The sequence below is a fragment of the Typha latifolia genome, chromosome 15 (assembly GCF_019914945.1).
Source record: "Typha latifolia isolate L0001 chromosome 15, TyphaL0001v2, whole genome shotgun sequence".
NCBI lineage: Eukaryota > Viridiplantae > Streptophyta > Magnoliopsida > Poales > Typhaceae > Typha > Typha latifolia.
In genome coordinates, this window is record NC_133100.1 from 1,519,735 (window position 1) to 1,537,584 (window position 17,850).

The 17,850-nt window shown below is 32.1% G+C and overlaps 1 protein-coding gene across 1 annotated transcript; it reads right to left on the minus strand.

The window, feature by feature from the left end:
- Positions 1-871: 871 nt before the first annotated feature.
- LOC140802105 (GDT1-like protein 3) lies at positions 872-9,668 on the minus strand. The gene is made up of 9 exons (XM_073157537.1): positions 9,238-9,668; positions 9,034-9,093; positions 8,825-8,947; positions 8,638-8,736; positions 8,143-8,215; positions 4,369-4,454; positions 3,158-3,241; positions 2,843-2,902; positions 872-1,276 (listed from the first exon to the last, which is right to left on the minus strand). Exons 1-9 carry the CDS (start codon positions 9,343-9,345, stop codon positions 1,088-1,090), a joined length of 882 nt encoding a protein of 293 aa, XP_073013638.1. The 5' UTR covers positions 9,346-9,668; the 3' UTR covers positions 872-1,087.
- Between the last annotated feature and the right edge of the window lie 8,182 nt (positions 9,669-17,850).

Below are 17,850 nucleotides of genomic sequence, written 5' to 3' on the forward strand. Positions count from 1 at the left end.
ATCTTATAAATCTTTTTTATATCTTCACAATGAAATATTTTTATGACCAAAATTGATAACCCAGCACAAACTTACAATAATCTATTTTTTTAAGTCTTTTAAAAAACTTATTAATTTACTCAGAATTACCGTTGTGACAGCATTTCACTGTTGCACTAATTTGAAAATTAGTTTGAACATCGTACTACTTTTGGGAAATATTTTTTACTGTGTCAACACTGTAACAGTACTTTCGTCAAAAACTCTGCTTCTCATCATTAACCGGCGAAAACTTTAGGAGGAGTGCAATGCCAACTTTGGAATTCATATTTGGAGAAAATAGGAGTATTTCTACCCGTGTAGAAGGATCTCCTTCGCTGAGTTCCAGACTTCCAGTCCTTCGCTCCTTGTAAATCCCCCTCCCACGCCGCCCTTCTTGATTAGGTGCTTGCCCTCTTTTCTCTAAAAAAGAAATAAATGAATAAAAATTGCAACTTGCAGTGATCGTTCGGCACAATACAATTGGAAAATAAATACACAAGACAGGAGCATAACTTAAAATACAGTAATGCTACAAATTATTTCTAGAATATCATAAAATTTCCCTCTAAAAGGAATCAATATAGCATTCCATCTCCTTGTCTGATACCAAAAGGAACAAATTTAAAGCACCTGTAATTGATGATTTAATAGTAGAGGTGACTCCACTTCAGACCTCACTAAAAAGAACTAGAAATAAAAGAGAAAAATAATTTTTTTTAAAAAAAGAAGGAAAACAATCTTCAATAAAATTATCAAAAGACTTGTTTCCTCTTGTGCATAAGTCAAGTGCATGAGTTAAAAATACAAACATGGAGATGTGCCACCAGCACTACCAAAATTGAAGATGAGGTTACAATAAAAAGTAAAGAACATTTCATTGTTAAGTAAAATATTACACACTTTAAAAGCCTTGAAGGAATGGCACATTTGCTATAAGTAAACGAATTGAGTTAATAAGCTGCATCTTACTCCATATAATTAGTACCACAAGAAGAAAAAAAAGGAGAGAGGCAAAATGGGAGCATGGACATTCTCCCGGAAGAATAAAATTGCTTTCAAGTCCAGATTACAAAGGAGGATAGAAGTATGATGACAAAGAAAACATCAAGAATAGAAAGCCCCCGACAGTCGCAACCGTGCGTTGTGAAATTTTGGATGCCAACATGCTACCTCCCACTACTGCAACTGATGTGCATATTGTGTGGCCTATTGTTGCTCCAACTGCAACTCCAATGGCATTCTTGTGGGTCGCCAGCTGCATGATGCAAACAAATTGAGGGTGACCCACTACAGTCAAGAAGAAATACTGTGCAAGATAACCAGAAGTCCAGAATTTTAACTTCCTATGCGACAATTACATTGATGTCATGAGAATGCTAATACGATCAGGAAGTCGAAATCTTATTTAGTAAAATGGTAAGTGTGATGAAGTCAAATGCGTAAATATGCCACTGACAAAGTGCCCAAAACTGCACAGTACCAGCATTTGTCCCACTAGGAAGAATACTTAAGACTTTTCTTTTTCAGGTGAAGGTATATTGTCAAGCAAGAAAGAAAAGAAGGAAGAAAGAAAGAAAGCTACCACTCTGTGCTTCTGTATGCTAGGTTGGACGGTTGGGGAATATGAGAACTATTGCATCCTTAGAAGGAAAGCTTAGCATGCTTCTCAGTTTATTTTGAATCTTTATGGATAACAGCTACGATAAGATGCATGATATATCAGTGAACTTAAATTAATCTAGAATCAACTTCACAATTCAGATAATTGCTAAGTTACATTTTGAGAATGTGATTTCGTTCCTCTACTAAAACAGGATGTTGCAGGCTAAATATATGTACGGAAAAAAATTTCAGATTGGTTTTCACCATTATCTACGTAAAAATCAATATAACTGAGGTGCCTGGCTTCGTAGGTGAGAAGCAGGCACATTTATTGCCAGTAGCAAATTCTAGTATACAATAGCCCTATGTACAAAAAGGGTCGTGATTCTGTTAAGACTTGCGGAACAGCTGGAAAACTTTCTGTGTGTCATATAACGCAAACTTAACAGCTTTAATGTTTGTTAAAGAAGATGAATGTTATAATGTTTGTTAAAAATGGTAAGAACTAGGTGTTATGCTGCACTCTCATGCTACCCAACAATGAAAATGGTTCACAGCGGATGTTCTTCAGATATTATTGCGTTATCTACTAATGTACAAGCAAATCTATCAACTTTACTTTTGTATCTATGCTAGTATTTCTTTGAAAATTGAGAAGTTGAACAAAGAATAGATCATATAATCAACATCTTTAACATGGATGAACTGCAGTCTTACTTGAATCCGGAACCAACATCAGAACAAATAGACAAACTGGTTTAAAACCTTGGATAAACTAAATATGCCTTGACTGATTTTTGAACCAACAGAGAGAAGAAACAGGAGAGTAAAGTAGTAAACTAGTGTTACCAGCTTAAACTTCAATTATGTTATATTAAACTCGAGTCTTAGTCAATAGTCATATATAAAAATGTCAAGATGTTCTTAAAGATTCAAATTTTGCTTAAAGGTAATTTATGTAGATGCTGTCACTTCAGTAGGGTTGGTAAGGTCTGCCCACCTGTTGTTGCATTCAACACACAGCCTACAATTTATCACACTATAATGATAAGGCCACCTATATCATTGCTTCTACATAGCTTAGTTTATATCTTGCCATCTTCATACTAGCATTGGCAGGAGCCACATGGCATAAGATGTCATTATCTCTGAAAGTATGCTACAAATAGCAAGGAATGGACATCTCTATATAAATCATTTCTGAAAAATAGTAGCTTACCGCAATTGTTGCTATTTGGCTACGATCCCCCCATTCAGCCAGAAAGGTCAATATAAATGACTGCACAAAATTAGAAGCTTGATTAACCCAAAACATCTTGACAAGTAGTAGGAATATCATAAATATTACTTTTTAGGACAAGGGGATATTCGAGAGGCATCTATCCATTGCATAGATGCTAAACAAAAGAAGAATTTGTATAAATTTAATTGCATAGACAGAAAAGGCTTTGAGATTCTGGGGCTTCCGTTACAAAATCATCTAACTCCAAGAAAAAGATTATTTTTAAGTGAGTAAGGCTAGATTAATGCAAACCTCTAAAAATATTGGTGTACAAAATCTTGAAAAGAAGCGGCGAAATGTAGTTTTTCCTTGCCCTGCCTCAAGTTTCTCTTCTACCTGAAAACGTTGCATCAATTGATATGTTAATAAATAAATTGCAAGACTCAAGATTTCTTAAAAAAACACTTTATTCGGTAATCCACATTTTGTTTCTTTCACAAATATAGGTTACCAACATGGCACAACCAAAAGTTCGCAAGGCTCCGAAAAGAAAATGAGAGATCACATCAAGTGAGTTCAACCCTCTGGGAATTGGTTGTGCCCCACCTAAGACTAAGGGAATTTGTAAAAATAATACAACAACCTGGCAGTTTGGCTGAGCAACCCTTTGAAAGTTCTTTGGACATGGAAAGAATCCAAATAGACTTGGAACTAAGTGAACAATAAAGTAGAGTTCAGTAGGACGGATATATACTCTTTCTCAAACTCAATGGAGCTTACATAAATTATTCTCTCTTTTTTGTGCTCTAATTGTAGGGGGCAAGTACATAGGTGCAGGAGTTGAATGCTCTCAATATACTCAATAGAGACAGCAACAAAATGTTTTTCATTTTATCTTTTTTGTCCTACTATTTGTTATTCTATTTGCATATTACAAATGGTGTCATTTCCTTTTATATCTTATTCTTCTATATCAGTTATCTGCGGACTGTATATTGTTATACTCACAGGCATATCTTCAGTACTAAATTGACTACTAAAGAGGAAAGAAGCCAGAAAAACAGAATGAAACCACTTCTTAGTTTTTGCATCAAATTAGATATCGTCGTCAATGGAATGGAAGCATGCTGTAAAACCAGTTATGCTAGACGAGTGAGGATTTTACTACTTCCTGGTAACTGAAACCATTTCTTAGTTTTGGTATAGTTATAGCTATCACAAATCTTTAACACCAACTGAAACTGCTTATGATCGTGCAAGTTCTATATAATAAATTATATTTCATATTCATGCTGGTCGGAGTCAGCTAGAAGAATCGTCTCCCAGAGGCCAGCTCAGCACATGGATTTCTACGAGGGGTATCTTGAATCTTCTATCATCACTTAAAATCATGGTTCAGATGATAGTTCTCCCCCTCTTTTACACCTCCAACTTAAGTCAAACCGGAGAATCACCATACCATACTGCTTGTAAACAAGAAAAGACAAAAAAGTTAAACATTTAGCTCATTAAAAGAAACATACCTCTTCTATTTCCTTCTTCTGAGATGCCTTGGAATCAGATTTCCATGCAATGTATAATAACCGCAACCCAAAAAACGCATAGAGCACTAAACAGAAAGGAAGAAAAATGAAAGATACATCAGCAAGATCTAAATGCTTATGAGGAACCATCTCCATTACATCAAAATAATACAGCAAAGAAAAATGTGGAAATAAACATGATAGTACATTCTTTCAGCTGATAGTTCAAACTTCTAAAAGCCTTCGAGCATTATGTAATAGTCCTAATTTAACTGAGGTTAAGTCCTAATCAGATAACTCTAACCTAACCAGATATCTTCCTATGCTGAAATTTGGGTGAGTAATAGGATTAGAAGATTACTTACTAGATAATGAAAAGGCAACCTAAGAGCGTTATTCTAACCTAATCTAATTATCATCTATTTAACAGCCTTGATAGCCTTCATAGCCTTGAGAGAGAGAGAGAGAGAGAGTTGATCATTTCTCTAAGAAGCAGTCATTTAGGCGGCATATATTTATATGTGGTCTGGCCGCATGAGGACAGAATATGCATGTGCCTACATGTGTAGATAGCATAATGCATATTTTCCCTCATATGAATAGCATTTGTTCATATGCATATGTTCCTGCATATGCATATGATAATTATAATATCTATTCTTGTTACACCTATCGGTATTTATCAAATTTCCAGGTTATAATCGTCAACTTATATTTAGCTATCACTTGTTAATTTACTTGAGAGATAATATGCTTACCAAATGTCCCCTTCATGGATAGGGTTTTGATGAAAAGGACCCAATATATCATAAAGCTTACTTTACCTATTTATTAATCTAATCATTCAAAGAAACCATTTAATAAACTCATACAAAAACAATGACAACCGAGCCTGTACTCCTAGCATGCATACAAACACTATATTTCAAAATTGCAAGATAAGATAAGCAAGCACCTAGGTACTACATATGCAATATGCAATGACTTGGCTGACCTCATACCATGAGTGTTTTTCATAAGACTGAAATTGATCAAAGATTCAAAATAAAGTTTTTTTGCACACAGAAGCTGAGGGCTCACTTTATACAGTGTAGGAACCCCATTCCTCTCTTCTTCTCTAAACACTAGGCCATTTATTTATTTGACTAGGCCCCTTTCTTGCTTTAACGTCTAAACATGTAGTCCTTCAAGAATTTTATCTTTCAAGGTCATTCTTTACTATGTACTATCCAATTTACACTCATTTTGGTTCCACTACAGGAAATGCATGATTTCTATTAAACTTTCATTGTGCTTCAATCTGCTTACCAACTTTTTGTGCACATGACTTCTTGGAATCTTATCCACAAAACATAAATCTTTACAACATGATGTCGTATATTGAGACTAAATACTTGTATAATTGTCAGCCATGCATCTGTGGGATTTCTATGTAATTTTTTTTCTTTGGTGGCAAGTAGATGTGTTTAGAAATGCCAAGGAAAGGGTATGATAATGTTGAAAGCCAAATAGCCAATAAATTAGACAATTTTCAAGAAGCAGTGATCATTAAACACATATTAAAAGGAGTTCAACAGTTTCTATAGAAGGTATCTCTGAATTTTTCTATCTCGAATTGTTGTGAGTTGTGACACCGCAAATTGAAGATTTTGATATTTTCACTTTCCAAATTAATATTGCATGAGGGTGCTGTCATTTATGATGCTTCAAATGTAATGTCTAGGGAAATCAAAAGGTGTACATCTTTACACTATAGAAGGAGATGGAGAATACAGCAAGCCTTAACAGTCACACAAGTAATGCCGTCTCCAAAAAAGTAAAAAGGCAATTCAGATATCTTCATTTTATTTTCTCAAGATTCTTACAACTATGCCTAGCTTTGAGTTTTTATCTTTACGGTAACCAGTATTCATTTTGATCTTGCCATTATATTAACCAATAAGCAATAGTGCATCTATTAGGCATGACCCAGGAAGAGTTTCAAAAACAATTATTGCCAAAGCAGAGCTTCTAGTCTTCAAAGCATTAACTCTTAGCTGAAGCGGCCTAAGCTAGCTAATATGATCCAAGACTGAATTGAGTCCGAATTCATGTTAGCATGAGTCCCTAAATTGTAGAAATTTATAGTCTGCGCAGTTCTGGGAGAATAATCAGCAAATATTCAATAAGACGTCTGAAAAATATGAAACTAGAGCGATTAAATAGGCGATGTCATTATGCGTTTTCATGTGCAGATTTTCTACAAATTCTGGCTTTATCTAAGAATAAACCACGATCTAATCAAGGGAGACTCATAAGCTAGATGAATATGATGAATTCTTAGTTTGTTATAGTTACCTTACAACTCTTTACTTTATTTCTTCATAAATAGGGCCTCATAACTTGTATTTTGGGAATACATAAAATGATGAATTGAGTTAGATTAGTCTTCTCCCTATCTCCCTCGCCTCAAACTCCTCCCTCAGCACCCCTCTCAGCCCTAGTCAACCCTACCTCTTGTATGGCTTTCTTCCTTAGTCTAGCCACGACGACTTATTATTGTCATCACCAACCCTTGTTCTGTATCAATAGTATTAGAACCAACGTTCTTTGACATGCCATCAGACCTTGGAGATAATGATGTACACGGCAATTACCGAGTTAAGGTCGACCATCATTTAGAGTAATTGCCTTCTACATGAGATGAAGAATAAAGGCACATTTGAATCTATTGACATATCGAGAATCATAGTTGTTGCAGCCACGTTGATGAGCAACTCTATGCCACCTTTGGACACAACCCCAGAAGACAAATATTCCATTGCCAGAATTGCCTAGCTTGTGTGCACCAGCACACCTCAGTGCATGCCTACTAGACGTCGAGGTGAAGGTGCCTTGACCTTGTTCTATTACGGGCACCTTCCACATGGCATGGGTGATAGAGGAGAAGTTTTAGAAGCCTCGAAAAATTGTAAACCACCATGGACACCAAAAGGACAAGATGGACTGAAGCATGATGAATTGATACAGTCTAAGTCTAAATCTGAGTTAGCCTGAATCCCTAAATTATAGAAACTTACAGTATGCACAGTTCTAAGAGAATAATCAACACCTATTCATACGACGTTCGAGAAATACGAAATCAGAGTAATTTGATCAGTGATGTCGTGATCTACATTTTTTTTATTTGGACTTTCTAAATATTCGAATTCTATCTGGGGCAAAACCACGATCTAAACCGAGGGAAAGTCAGAAGCTAGGTAGATAAGATTAACTCTTAGTTTATTTTCGTTATCTTAGGACTCCTTATATTGTTTCTCCATAAATAAGGTCGTGTGACTTGTTCCTTGGGAATGCATGAAATGATAAACTGAGATTAATCTTCTCCATATCTTCCTCGTCTCAGGTTCCTCCCTCCTCGTCCATCTTAACCCTAGTCTCTCTTTCCTTTACACGGCTTTCTTCCTTGCTCTAGCCATGTCGACCTATTATAGCTGCTGCCAGCCTTTGGTCCACATCACTAGCAAGAACAAGGAACTGACAACTGGAATGACAGAATCAGAACTCATTATGTTGTTGTTATGACCAACACTTGTAGATTTTTCTTTAATTTCATATTTTATTGCCTGAAAAAAATATCATGACTGCATGAAAAATACATAATTAGACTAAGAAAACAGACAAGGATAATCAATGAAGATATTAGCAGATTATCTGAAAAGAAAAATCAAGCAATATCACGATATAATGGAGGAGAAATAGTAACATGACAAATCAAGCAGGAAAAATCAGTACCTGTTGCAGCACTGTTTGTGTGTTTCCTTGATATCAAGTTGGGCACTATCCTACCAAGTCCAGTCGATAGTACCTTAAGAAGATATGCATAACCTATCAAGTCCATCCAGAAAGCAAAAACAACAAACACAAGCATAGTTGAATTCTTACTAAATGAATAGGATAAAAGAGTAGCATACTGTTCACATGAACAACCATTATAAGCAATAGCATATTATTCTGATGAACAATCATCTTAAGCACTAGCATACTTATCAGATGAACAACCATTATAAGCAAGAGCATATTATTCAGATGAACAATCATTTTAACAATTAGCATACTAATCAGATGAACAACCATCTTATGGCAGAAAGACTTCAAAAGAAGACTTTCTACCAAAACCATATATGTTCGCGAAGGGAAATATGTTTCAGAAAGTGAAGGAACCATTCAATTCAAGGACATCATGACACAAAAAAGATCATAAAATAGAAGGGGTTTCCATGAGCTTACAGTCATCACAATGAGAGCACTGAGCGCACCAGACAAAACGATTGACTTTGGATGTCGCATTGCCATAAGAGCAGCAATTATAAACGTTTCATCTCCAATCTGACGAACAATTAAGAACAGCAATAAGAAGCACAATTATTTAATCTCATCAAAATTTAACATTTAACAATAATTTCACAATACCGACCTCACTAACTAAGATCATGGAGAAGCTAGCAAAGAAGGCATCAAAAATCCCAGGGCCAACTTCATCTAGAGCCACCCCATGATCCTCGAGCCCTGTATCTTTGCGGAGCGAGTGTAGAAACACCTACACATCAAACAAATCAAGCCATATTTTCCCACGCTAAAATGCAATTAAGCTAAAATTTCGAGAAAAACAACAAAACTGATCACCTTAGAGCGGCGACCCAAAGATTTGACAGATTCCACTGATTCACTTTCCAAAATCTCCTCCTAGAGCGACGCATATTCAAAGCGAATCGAACATAGTACATAGTACATAGTAAAGTAAAGTAAAGATTATATATATATATATATATAGAGAGAGAGAGAGAGAGAGAGAGAGAGAGAGAGAGAGAGAGAGAGAGAGAGATTTACCAGAGCTGAAACGACTGCGATGGAATAGATGACAAGGATTAGGAGAACGAGGAGGAGGGAAGAGATGTGAGGAAGGCTGGATCTAGGGTTTGGAGACAATTGCCCCATTGCAGGAACTCCCAAACCCTAGATTCAGATCGGTACCAAATGGAATTGGAGAAATTTGACAAACAAATATCGAATAGTTCTCAATATTTCGTGTGGGAAGGAACCGAGATGGAAATAGGAGGAGGTGAGATCGGATCTGGAGCAGAATTCGAAGCAAAGGTAGAATTGGGGGGAGTGGAGAAAGGAGGGAACGAGACCGTGTGAGGTTGCTGCGGCTGTCCGCTGTTTGGGCAATGCGGCACACAGCAACCCAGCAGCGAATCCCACCTTCCTCAAAGAAGGGACGCTTGCTGTTCAATTTATTTGTGCTCTTTTCGTTTGCCGCATTGATACAGGAAAAGTGTCGGCATTTTTATTTTATTTTGTTGGATTTTTTTCGTAATTATCATTATAATTTAAAATATTATAATTACCACTATATTTTTGAAAAAATTTATAGTAAATTTTATTATTATATATAAGAGGGAGACAAAGAGATCGTATGAGATTGTTATCGCTATTTTATGTTTGGGCAAGATACCAAGTGAAGCCCACCTTCTTCGGTCAATAATGGATGCTTGTTATTTATCTATAATTTTTTTATTTTTTATTATATTGAATTTTATGTTTTATTGTTTGGCAGATGGATGGTGATAGCTTTCAATTCTGGTTAATTGATGAGGAGTTAGTTTGTTGTACTCGAATAAGATTTAGTAGAGTGACTATGTAACTTGTAAGCTTTAACTAATGAGATTTAACTCTAATATGATATTAACATATGTATAACTGAACATAATAGATTTATCCATCTTTTAAAATAAGAAAAATATAATGGAACCAAAGTACCCTTTGTAATTTGTGATAACTATTTGCAAAAATATGTTTCTCTTTTCTATTGATAAATTTTACACTTCTTTGCCGTTTGGTTTTAGTTAAGGATTTTATATTTTAGATTAAGAAATATTATTGTAGATTTATAAGCAAACATTAAATTATTCGATTAAAAATATTATTCAAACTACTCCACACAAAAAGCTCACTCTTAATTTGAGTTTATATGTCATTTCAAAAATTCGCTCTCCTCTCTCTTATCACTTAGCTATCTTATTCCATAAATAAATCAAAAATTTTTGCTCGACTTGCTCGGCTATCTTCTCTCTCCTCACATCCACATATCTCATTTCTTACTCAAGTATGCATTCATACCTATAAGAAATGAGAATAATTTAATTTAAATAATTCTAAGCATCAAGTATAATTGAGTCTATTCTAATTTCTTATAAAACACTCTCAACATGCCGCGTGCCTCTCACATGAGGTTGCTCTCATGAAACACGTGTACACTAAAAGAGCTAGCAACATCATCACCAAATATGACCAAAATAATGAAAATAATATGAGAGCTTGCAAACCAAAACAAGTTCATTGATAGTACAAAATTAAATGAAATCTCCTAATACAAAGGGACATGTTGAAATTAAACTACAATAAGAGAAAAAAATTTGACCCATAAAAACTATAACATAAAAGATATAAGAGATATCTAATTTCCTACAAAGTAAATTGTTATAACAATTTTCCCTATGAAATAATTTGTATCATAAATCAACACGAATAAATATAGCACTCAACAAGTGATAACTATACTCAACAAGTGACAACTATCTTTATCAGGATAAAATATATATAATTATACTCAACATGATAAATGCATGAATATATAAATAGCATATTACTATTATGACAATAAGATGTGCACACAAATATATTAGGATGATTCAGTTCTCGCACCTACTAACTCTATCCTCCTCCATAACATAACCGCTCATCATATTCAACACTAGAACCATCACCTAGCGAACAACTGACTAATCATTTCTCCCCTAGACTAGAGACCTTAGTCATAGATTCATCACTATGAACAATCCACATAAGCTTTCAACTTAACATTATCAATCATTTAGTGTACGCATTAGATACCGCTAGGTCTACACTATCTCACTCTCATACCATCATTTTAATATCATAAGGGTTTAACTCTTATTAATCAATATTATATCACTCGCTAAGCCTGATGAACAATATGCATAATTGCTTTAGATTCATAAATTAAAACCTTAAATATAGGCTCTACTATATTATTATTCTCCCAAATATTTTTCTAGCCGGAAAGATGTCAAATACAGTTAAGACATAAAAATCATTTCTTAACATAGTGCACGTGTGCTAATAGCATGCTACTATGTATGGTGGACACCAACATGACAATCGATCAATATAATCGATAACATCATTAAGAGCATGCATTATTATATATGAACATACTAATTAAAATATATAATCATCATGGTAAAGGTAGTAATGTTACTATAGTTGAATATCATGTGTAGTCATCTAAACTAACTATATCATTAATATATAAATAATTATGATTAATAATATTAGTTTATAATATAGTGCAATATATGTAAATACCATGTGGCAAGGAAGATAAGCCACTTGTCTAATATTACTATTTTTCTTGATGACATGGATATTCTAGTCTAAAGCGAATTTACTCTTAGTTTGAGCTAGTCCTTAAGAAGATCTGAGACAAAAATATATTACTATCAAATTCACAAAATTACTAATGAAAACTTAATGATTCAACTAAAAAATACTACCTAACTATATGGGCTCTGGCTAGTGAACACCAAAAAAATAATGGGGGTACGAATGGAGTGTCTTCCCCTTTCTTTTTTCTTGCTCATACCCAGAGCAAAGGCCACAAGAAGGAAACGTCGATGACCACCTTTCACCAGCTAACTGAGAGAGACGAGAGGGAAGAAAGGTTGCCATGAAGGCGATGGTGTTCCGATGGAGTCCAATAAGCCTTGGTTGGCAACTAGCGAAGGTAAGAAAAATAAACAAAGAAGCTGAGGCGGCTTGGACATTAGAAAAAAGAGAGATAGCTTGACAAGGTGCTAAGGCTGAGATAGCCGAGGAAAGTTGTAAGGGCCTACCACACTCCATGAGAGCTCAAAGTTCAAATTGACGCTCAACCACCAACACGATTAACCTCACTCGAGCATTACCAGTGGTTGGGAAGGGATTCAGACTAAAATTCACCACTATGGCAAACTATTTGATTATGAAGACTCTTATCAGTTGGCCACCGTTTGCTGACTAATTTACGCACAACTCGGTGGTGGCGAATCGACCAAAAATGCACCCATGCTGACATAACCTAATAAGATAGAGCAAGAGAAAAAATGGTTTATTGAGGAATTTGATGATATGGTCGACATTGTGATCTCACCATCAATTTACAACATCGGCCAAAGAGAGTGAAAGAACAAGAGCTCGAGTAGGGACAGACAGGTTGAGGGAGAGAGAGAAAGATAAAGAGAGAGAATGTTAGAAATATGTAATTGGAGGAGAGGACCGTGCTACACACGATGGCAAAGGGGCTTTATTGAGGACGGGAAAGAGATAGGGTTTAGCATGTAATCGACTTGCCTCACCTTTTTTCTTCTTTTCTAGGTATTACTTCTTATTTATATTTTTACCTCAATTTTATATCACATTAAAAATAATTAGTACACCACTATTATTATTTATAATTAAACACTATGCTTCCTGCTCTAAATTGGACGTACAATTCCAAAAGTAAGAAATGAGATTCCTATAGATGTCCCTTGATTGACAACTAAATAGAATCTTAACATAATTTCTTTTTTTTAACTCTAATAATTATAAGCAGCTAAAAATTTCACCAAAAAAATGACAAAAATATTAACGTTTGATAGTTTGCATTTACCATATATTTTGAGAAAATATCTAATTAATATTACATGTAAATTCGAACCACAAAACAATTATAAAAAAGTAATTTTTGTTTGCTTTGAGATTAAGGAAAATTTTAGAATAACTATTCTAGATTCTTACTTTTAAAATTAGACCTTTAATATAATGTAATGAATTCTAATATTTATTTATATCCTAAAATAGTGTATAATAATTATATTTGACGTGATATAAAGTTAAAATGAAATATAAATGAGAAATAATAATTAACTCAAATGTTATTCATTTATTGTAAGTATACAATGCATAAATAGATGTGTGATAGGAGAAAATAGATAGATAGAAAATTTGGATTGAAAAATTAAGCTAAACCTTTTAGTTTGTAGAATAAAATATCTAGGTGGATAATAGGAGAAAGGAGACAATTTTTAAAATAATTTTAGTCAAATCAAGGATAAAATTATAATTAGGCTTATATGTATAATAATTTAAATAATATTTCTAATCTAGAGTATAGATAATTTAAATAATATTTCTAATCTTGAATAATGTTTTCTACTTTAGAATAAAGAAAAAGATAATTCATAAGCAAATTGGAAAGTAATTAGCAACACTATGAAGTTTTACTAGATCACATAGAGTAAACTATAATTTTTATAATTTTGATATTAAATTGAAAAATTAGAGAATGAGAAATAAAAAAAATAAATAACCTAGCTGATGATTTCTATGATACTAAAGTAATAAATTAGTGCAGAATATATTCACAAACACACAATATTTTATACGAAGAAAACCTCAAAACCTGGGTAAAAAGTTATAAATTCATAATATGGTCAAATCAATTACTAAAATTAAATGTAGTAGTTACAAGATGAGACTTATGGATCGTTTGATGTCTGTTGATATCATAATTATATATGTAAGGTCTTGCTTAATCGAACTCAGGACATGTTATTTCTTGTTATTGATTCCTAACCACAGTGAGCATCGAGATTGATGTTTTCGTCTTAGTAATCCTCAAATTGGAACCTTTCAGGATATGATGAAGACAATATCTCAAGAAAAATATTTCAACACCATTTGTCACAAACTCTTCCAAAGCCACGATTTTGATCTCTTCAAAACCCTAAACTGGAGACTCAATGATACAAAGAAAGATGACATAAGATTATGTCTAAGTCCTTATATAGCTTTATCATAAAGTATCAAAATTGCAACCTCAAAAATTTGTAAATTTTACATGCATTCAATCACTCTCAAATGTGTTTGAATGCTCCTAGAAAGATTTTTCTTTGTCATATTAATCTTAATCCATTAGAACTATTATTAAACACCTAGTACATGAAAAAAAATATGTCATATATGTTATAACCATTTTAATATATTCTTCATTAATCATCTCATAACTTCTACTTAAACCCATGCATAAAATCTAGACATGCTATATTAATAAAAAAATTATTTGAATCATAATTTGCCAATTGTATCAATATAAATAAAATTTTATAATATTTCTCTTTGGCAAAACAAAATTTTCTAAATATACAAAATGTCTACTCAAAATCATTACACATTCTCACTAGAATATAAGACAAGTTTTGTTTGCTATTAAAATAACCTACACAACTTTAGGTAAAATGCATGTGATGTATAAAAGTAATAAAAATAATATGATATATCTATAACAAACCATTAAGTGATATTATACGTAAATATTTAATTTAATATAAGACAAATTCTCTCTTCTTTCATTTTTTTTTGTAAATTATCAAACTAAGTTCACTCATAATCTTTCATTTTTTGTGAAATCAAGCATGCATCCCCCATTTAATTTTTTACTATAAATTAGTTATCACTATACAAAGATAAATAATAAATATATTTAAAATATAATGCGACGAAAAATAAACCTATCTTATAGGTAAATATACCATATACGATGAAAGGATTACTAAACAAATCAAGTCATTTAGCAATTAGTGAGAGTGTATTTCGAACACAAGATTCGTAAATCTTTATAAATCTAAGATCCAAGTTAAAATGCCAATGATATGCAAAAATTTGTAAGCCTCAATATCAAATTCATTTATCTTCTTCAAACTAATTCTAAGCATTAAAATTCTAAGATAATGACAACACATTGCGTTCAAATCTAAAATCAATTTGGTAATTATCTAAGCCAAATAAGAGTTACAATGTCAAAATTTAAACTATATATTAGTGTAAGACATACATAAGATGCATAAAAAACTTCAAACACTTGATTTCTATTATTATTAAAGATGATAACTACTTACGTATCAAAATATTAAATAAAGTTTAGAAATCTCAATTAATAAATTAGTAAAATAAAAAATTATATACACAACATAGGTTACAATCCACTAGAACTTATTTCAAATAATATCGAGACATATATATGAAGATCGTAAAGAAAATTCAAAAATCATGACTAATAGTCAAACCAATCTATGACATATAGTATCACTCATATAGTTGTGATTTTCATACTTATAAGTTAAGATAGCCTAATTTTAAATCTTTTCCATCTTTTTCTAAAAAATAATATTATATTTTTCACTTTCTATGAAATTTAAACTGAGACAAAAATGTTCTTATAAACTCATGTCAACACAGATTTTTCACTTGAAATGTAGCTTATTCAACTTTTAAAAAGAGTGTAACTAGTTACTACTAAATAACATGATCAAAATAAACTAACACAATTATTAGACATAGCAAATTGATAACTCAAAATAAATTTGGTATAATTACTCAAACTAATGTACACTCATATCAACATGCAATGCTAAAGATTAGATTATCTTATTCTAAGACTGTTATTCAACATACTCAAGAGGTTCACTAAAATCAAGAATTGAAATACTAGTGGTGACACTATTATACAAATTATAGCCTCTACCATCTAAGAGATCACCAAACACATTTAAAGTATATTTAAAAGTTTTTATATTTTTGCGATACAATAAAAAAGAAGAACCTCATAGTGGATCACTTAAACACCATCCCTAAATGATGTTAAGAGGTCATTTTTTCTTATCCAAATTGCTCTCACTTTTACTTTCAATTTCACATTACTCGCCTGAGATATTAAAGAAATGTTAGAATGAAGATCAATCGATGTGCTCCAACAAAAAATCTTCTTAGTCTTAAGATTTCTATTTTCAAATGAAGCATTTTGACTTAACATAACCCTTCACCCCACATTGGAATCGGGTGTAATCGAGAGCCTTAATTGAGTCGAACTCTTAGGGCAACTCTAATCAGACTCCATTGCTAGCTCCAAAATTGAAGCTAGCAACAATGGAGCTCCAAATTTGGAGCCCCACTAAAAAAATGGAGCCTAAGTTTTTTAAAAATTCTAAATTTGCCTAATAATTATTTCATTCAATAATTTTAATTTCATCTGTATCCTTTATTAAATAATCTAGTTAACTAAGTAATAATTAGTTTTACTAATCTATTTTTAATAAAAATAGTACTATTGGAAAGGTCTTATCGAGACCTTTAAAATAAGTCTAATATTAAATTATTTTTAAGTTAATTTAAATTTTAAATTTTTTATTATTTATAAAAATGAGTCTAATATTTTATTATTTATAAAATAAATATGTTGATTATTATTTAAAATCAATGTGTCCTAAAATATAATTACTCAAAATTATTTTCTAATATAAATATTAAATATTAAAATACATCAGATATGAAATACATCAAACATCAACTACATCAAATAAAAATTATATTAAAATTTATATTCCTTCATTCTCGTGCCTCTGCCATAAGTTTTCAATCATTTCTAAACTCAAAATGAGCCTTTCTATCTTGGATCTTTTTATGTCGAGCAAGGAATTATTGAAATCGTTTATCATCATTGGCTTCTAGCTCTTCAATGACTTGAGGTTGAGTAATTTTAATATTTTTAGTTAATGACATGTAATGCTTATTTCGATATTTATTTCGTATAATATAATTTCTATTTGTTTAATTAAAAAATTAGTAATTTAAAATTACTTCTAAAACTATTGGATATTAGTCTTATTTTAAAGATCTCGATGAGAGTTTTCTGACTATATATTTTTATTAAAAAATAATAATATTAAAAGAAACTATTAAATAATTTAAAATAGCTAATATAAATAAATAAATATAGCACCGGGCTCTTGGCTCCATATTGGCTCCATTAGTGGGAGATGCTCTTATCAAGTTCATTAAAATTAATTTCAAGCCTAAATATTGGATCAAGCTTGAATTGAAACAATTTTAATTTAAGTCAATTTTGAGCTAAAGTTAAATGAGATGATCAATAAGAAATTTAAGCTTGAAATTTTAAGCCTATTTTCGAGCTTAATTAAGCTTGAATTGAAATAAAGCATAATTCAACTATAAGATATAAATATTATATAAATATAAACTAATAAAAATTATTATATATTTGATCTAATGGTTCATATTATTTATATATAAGAACACCTTCATTTACAAATTTGAAGTGTCATATAAATGACTACTATAACAATCATTCTACGCCACATGAATCTTACGAGCTTACCCTTCCCCGTGAGTGTCATGTAGAAGTTTAGGAGCTCAACAACATACGAACGAAGAAACCTAAATAAAATTAACGGAAATCAGAAAATGGTCTACAAACTACAACAAATCCATCCATAATACAAAAGTAAGAATCTCTTACAATAGTACATGATTAGAGTAAAC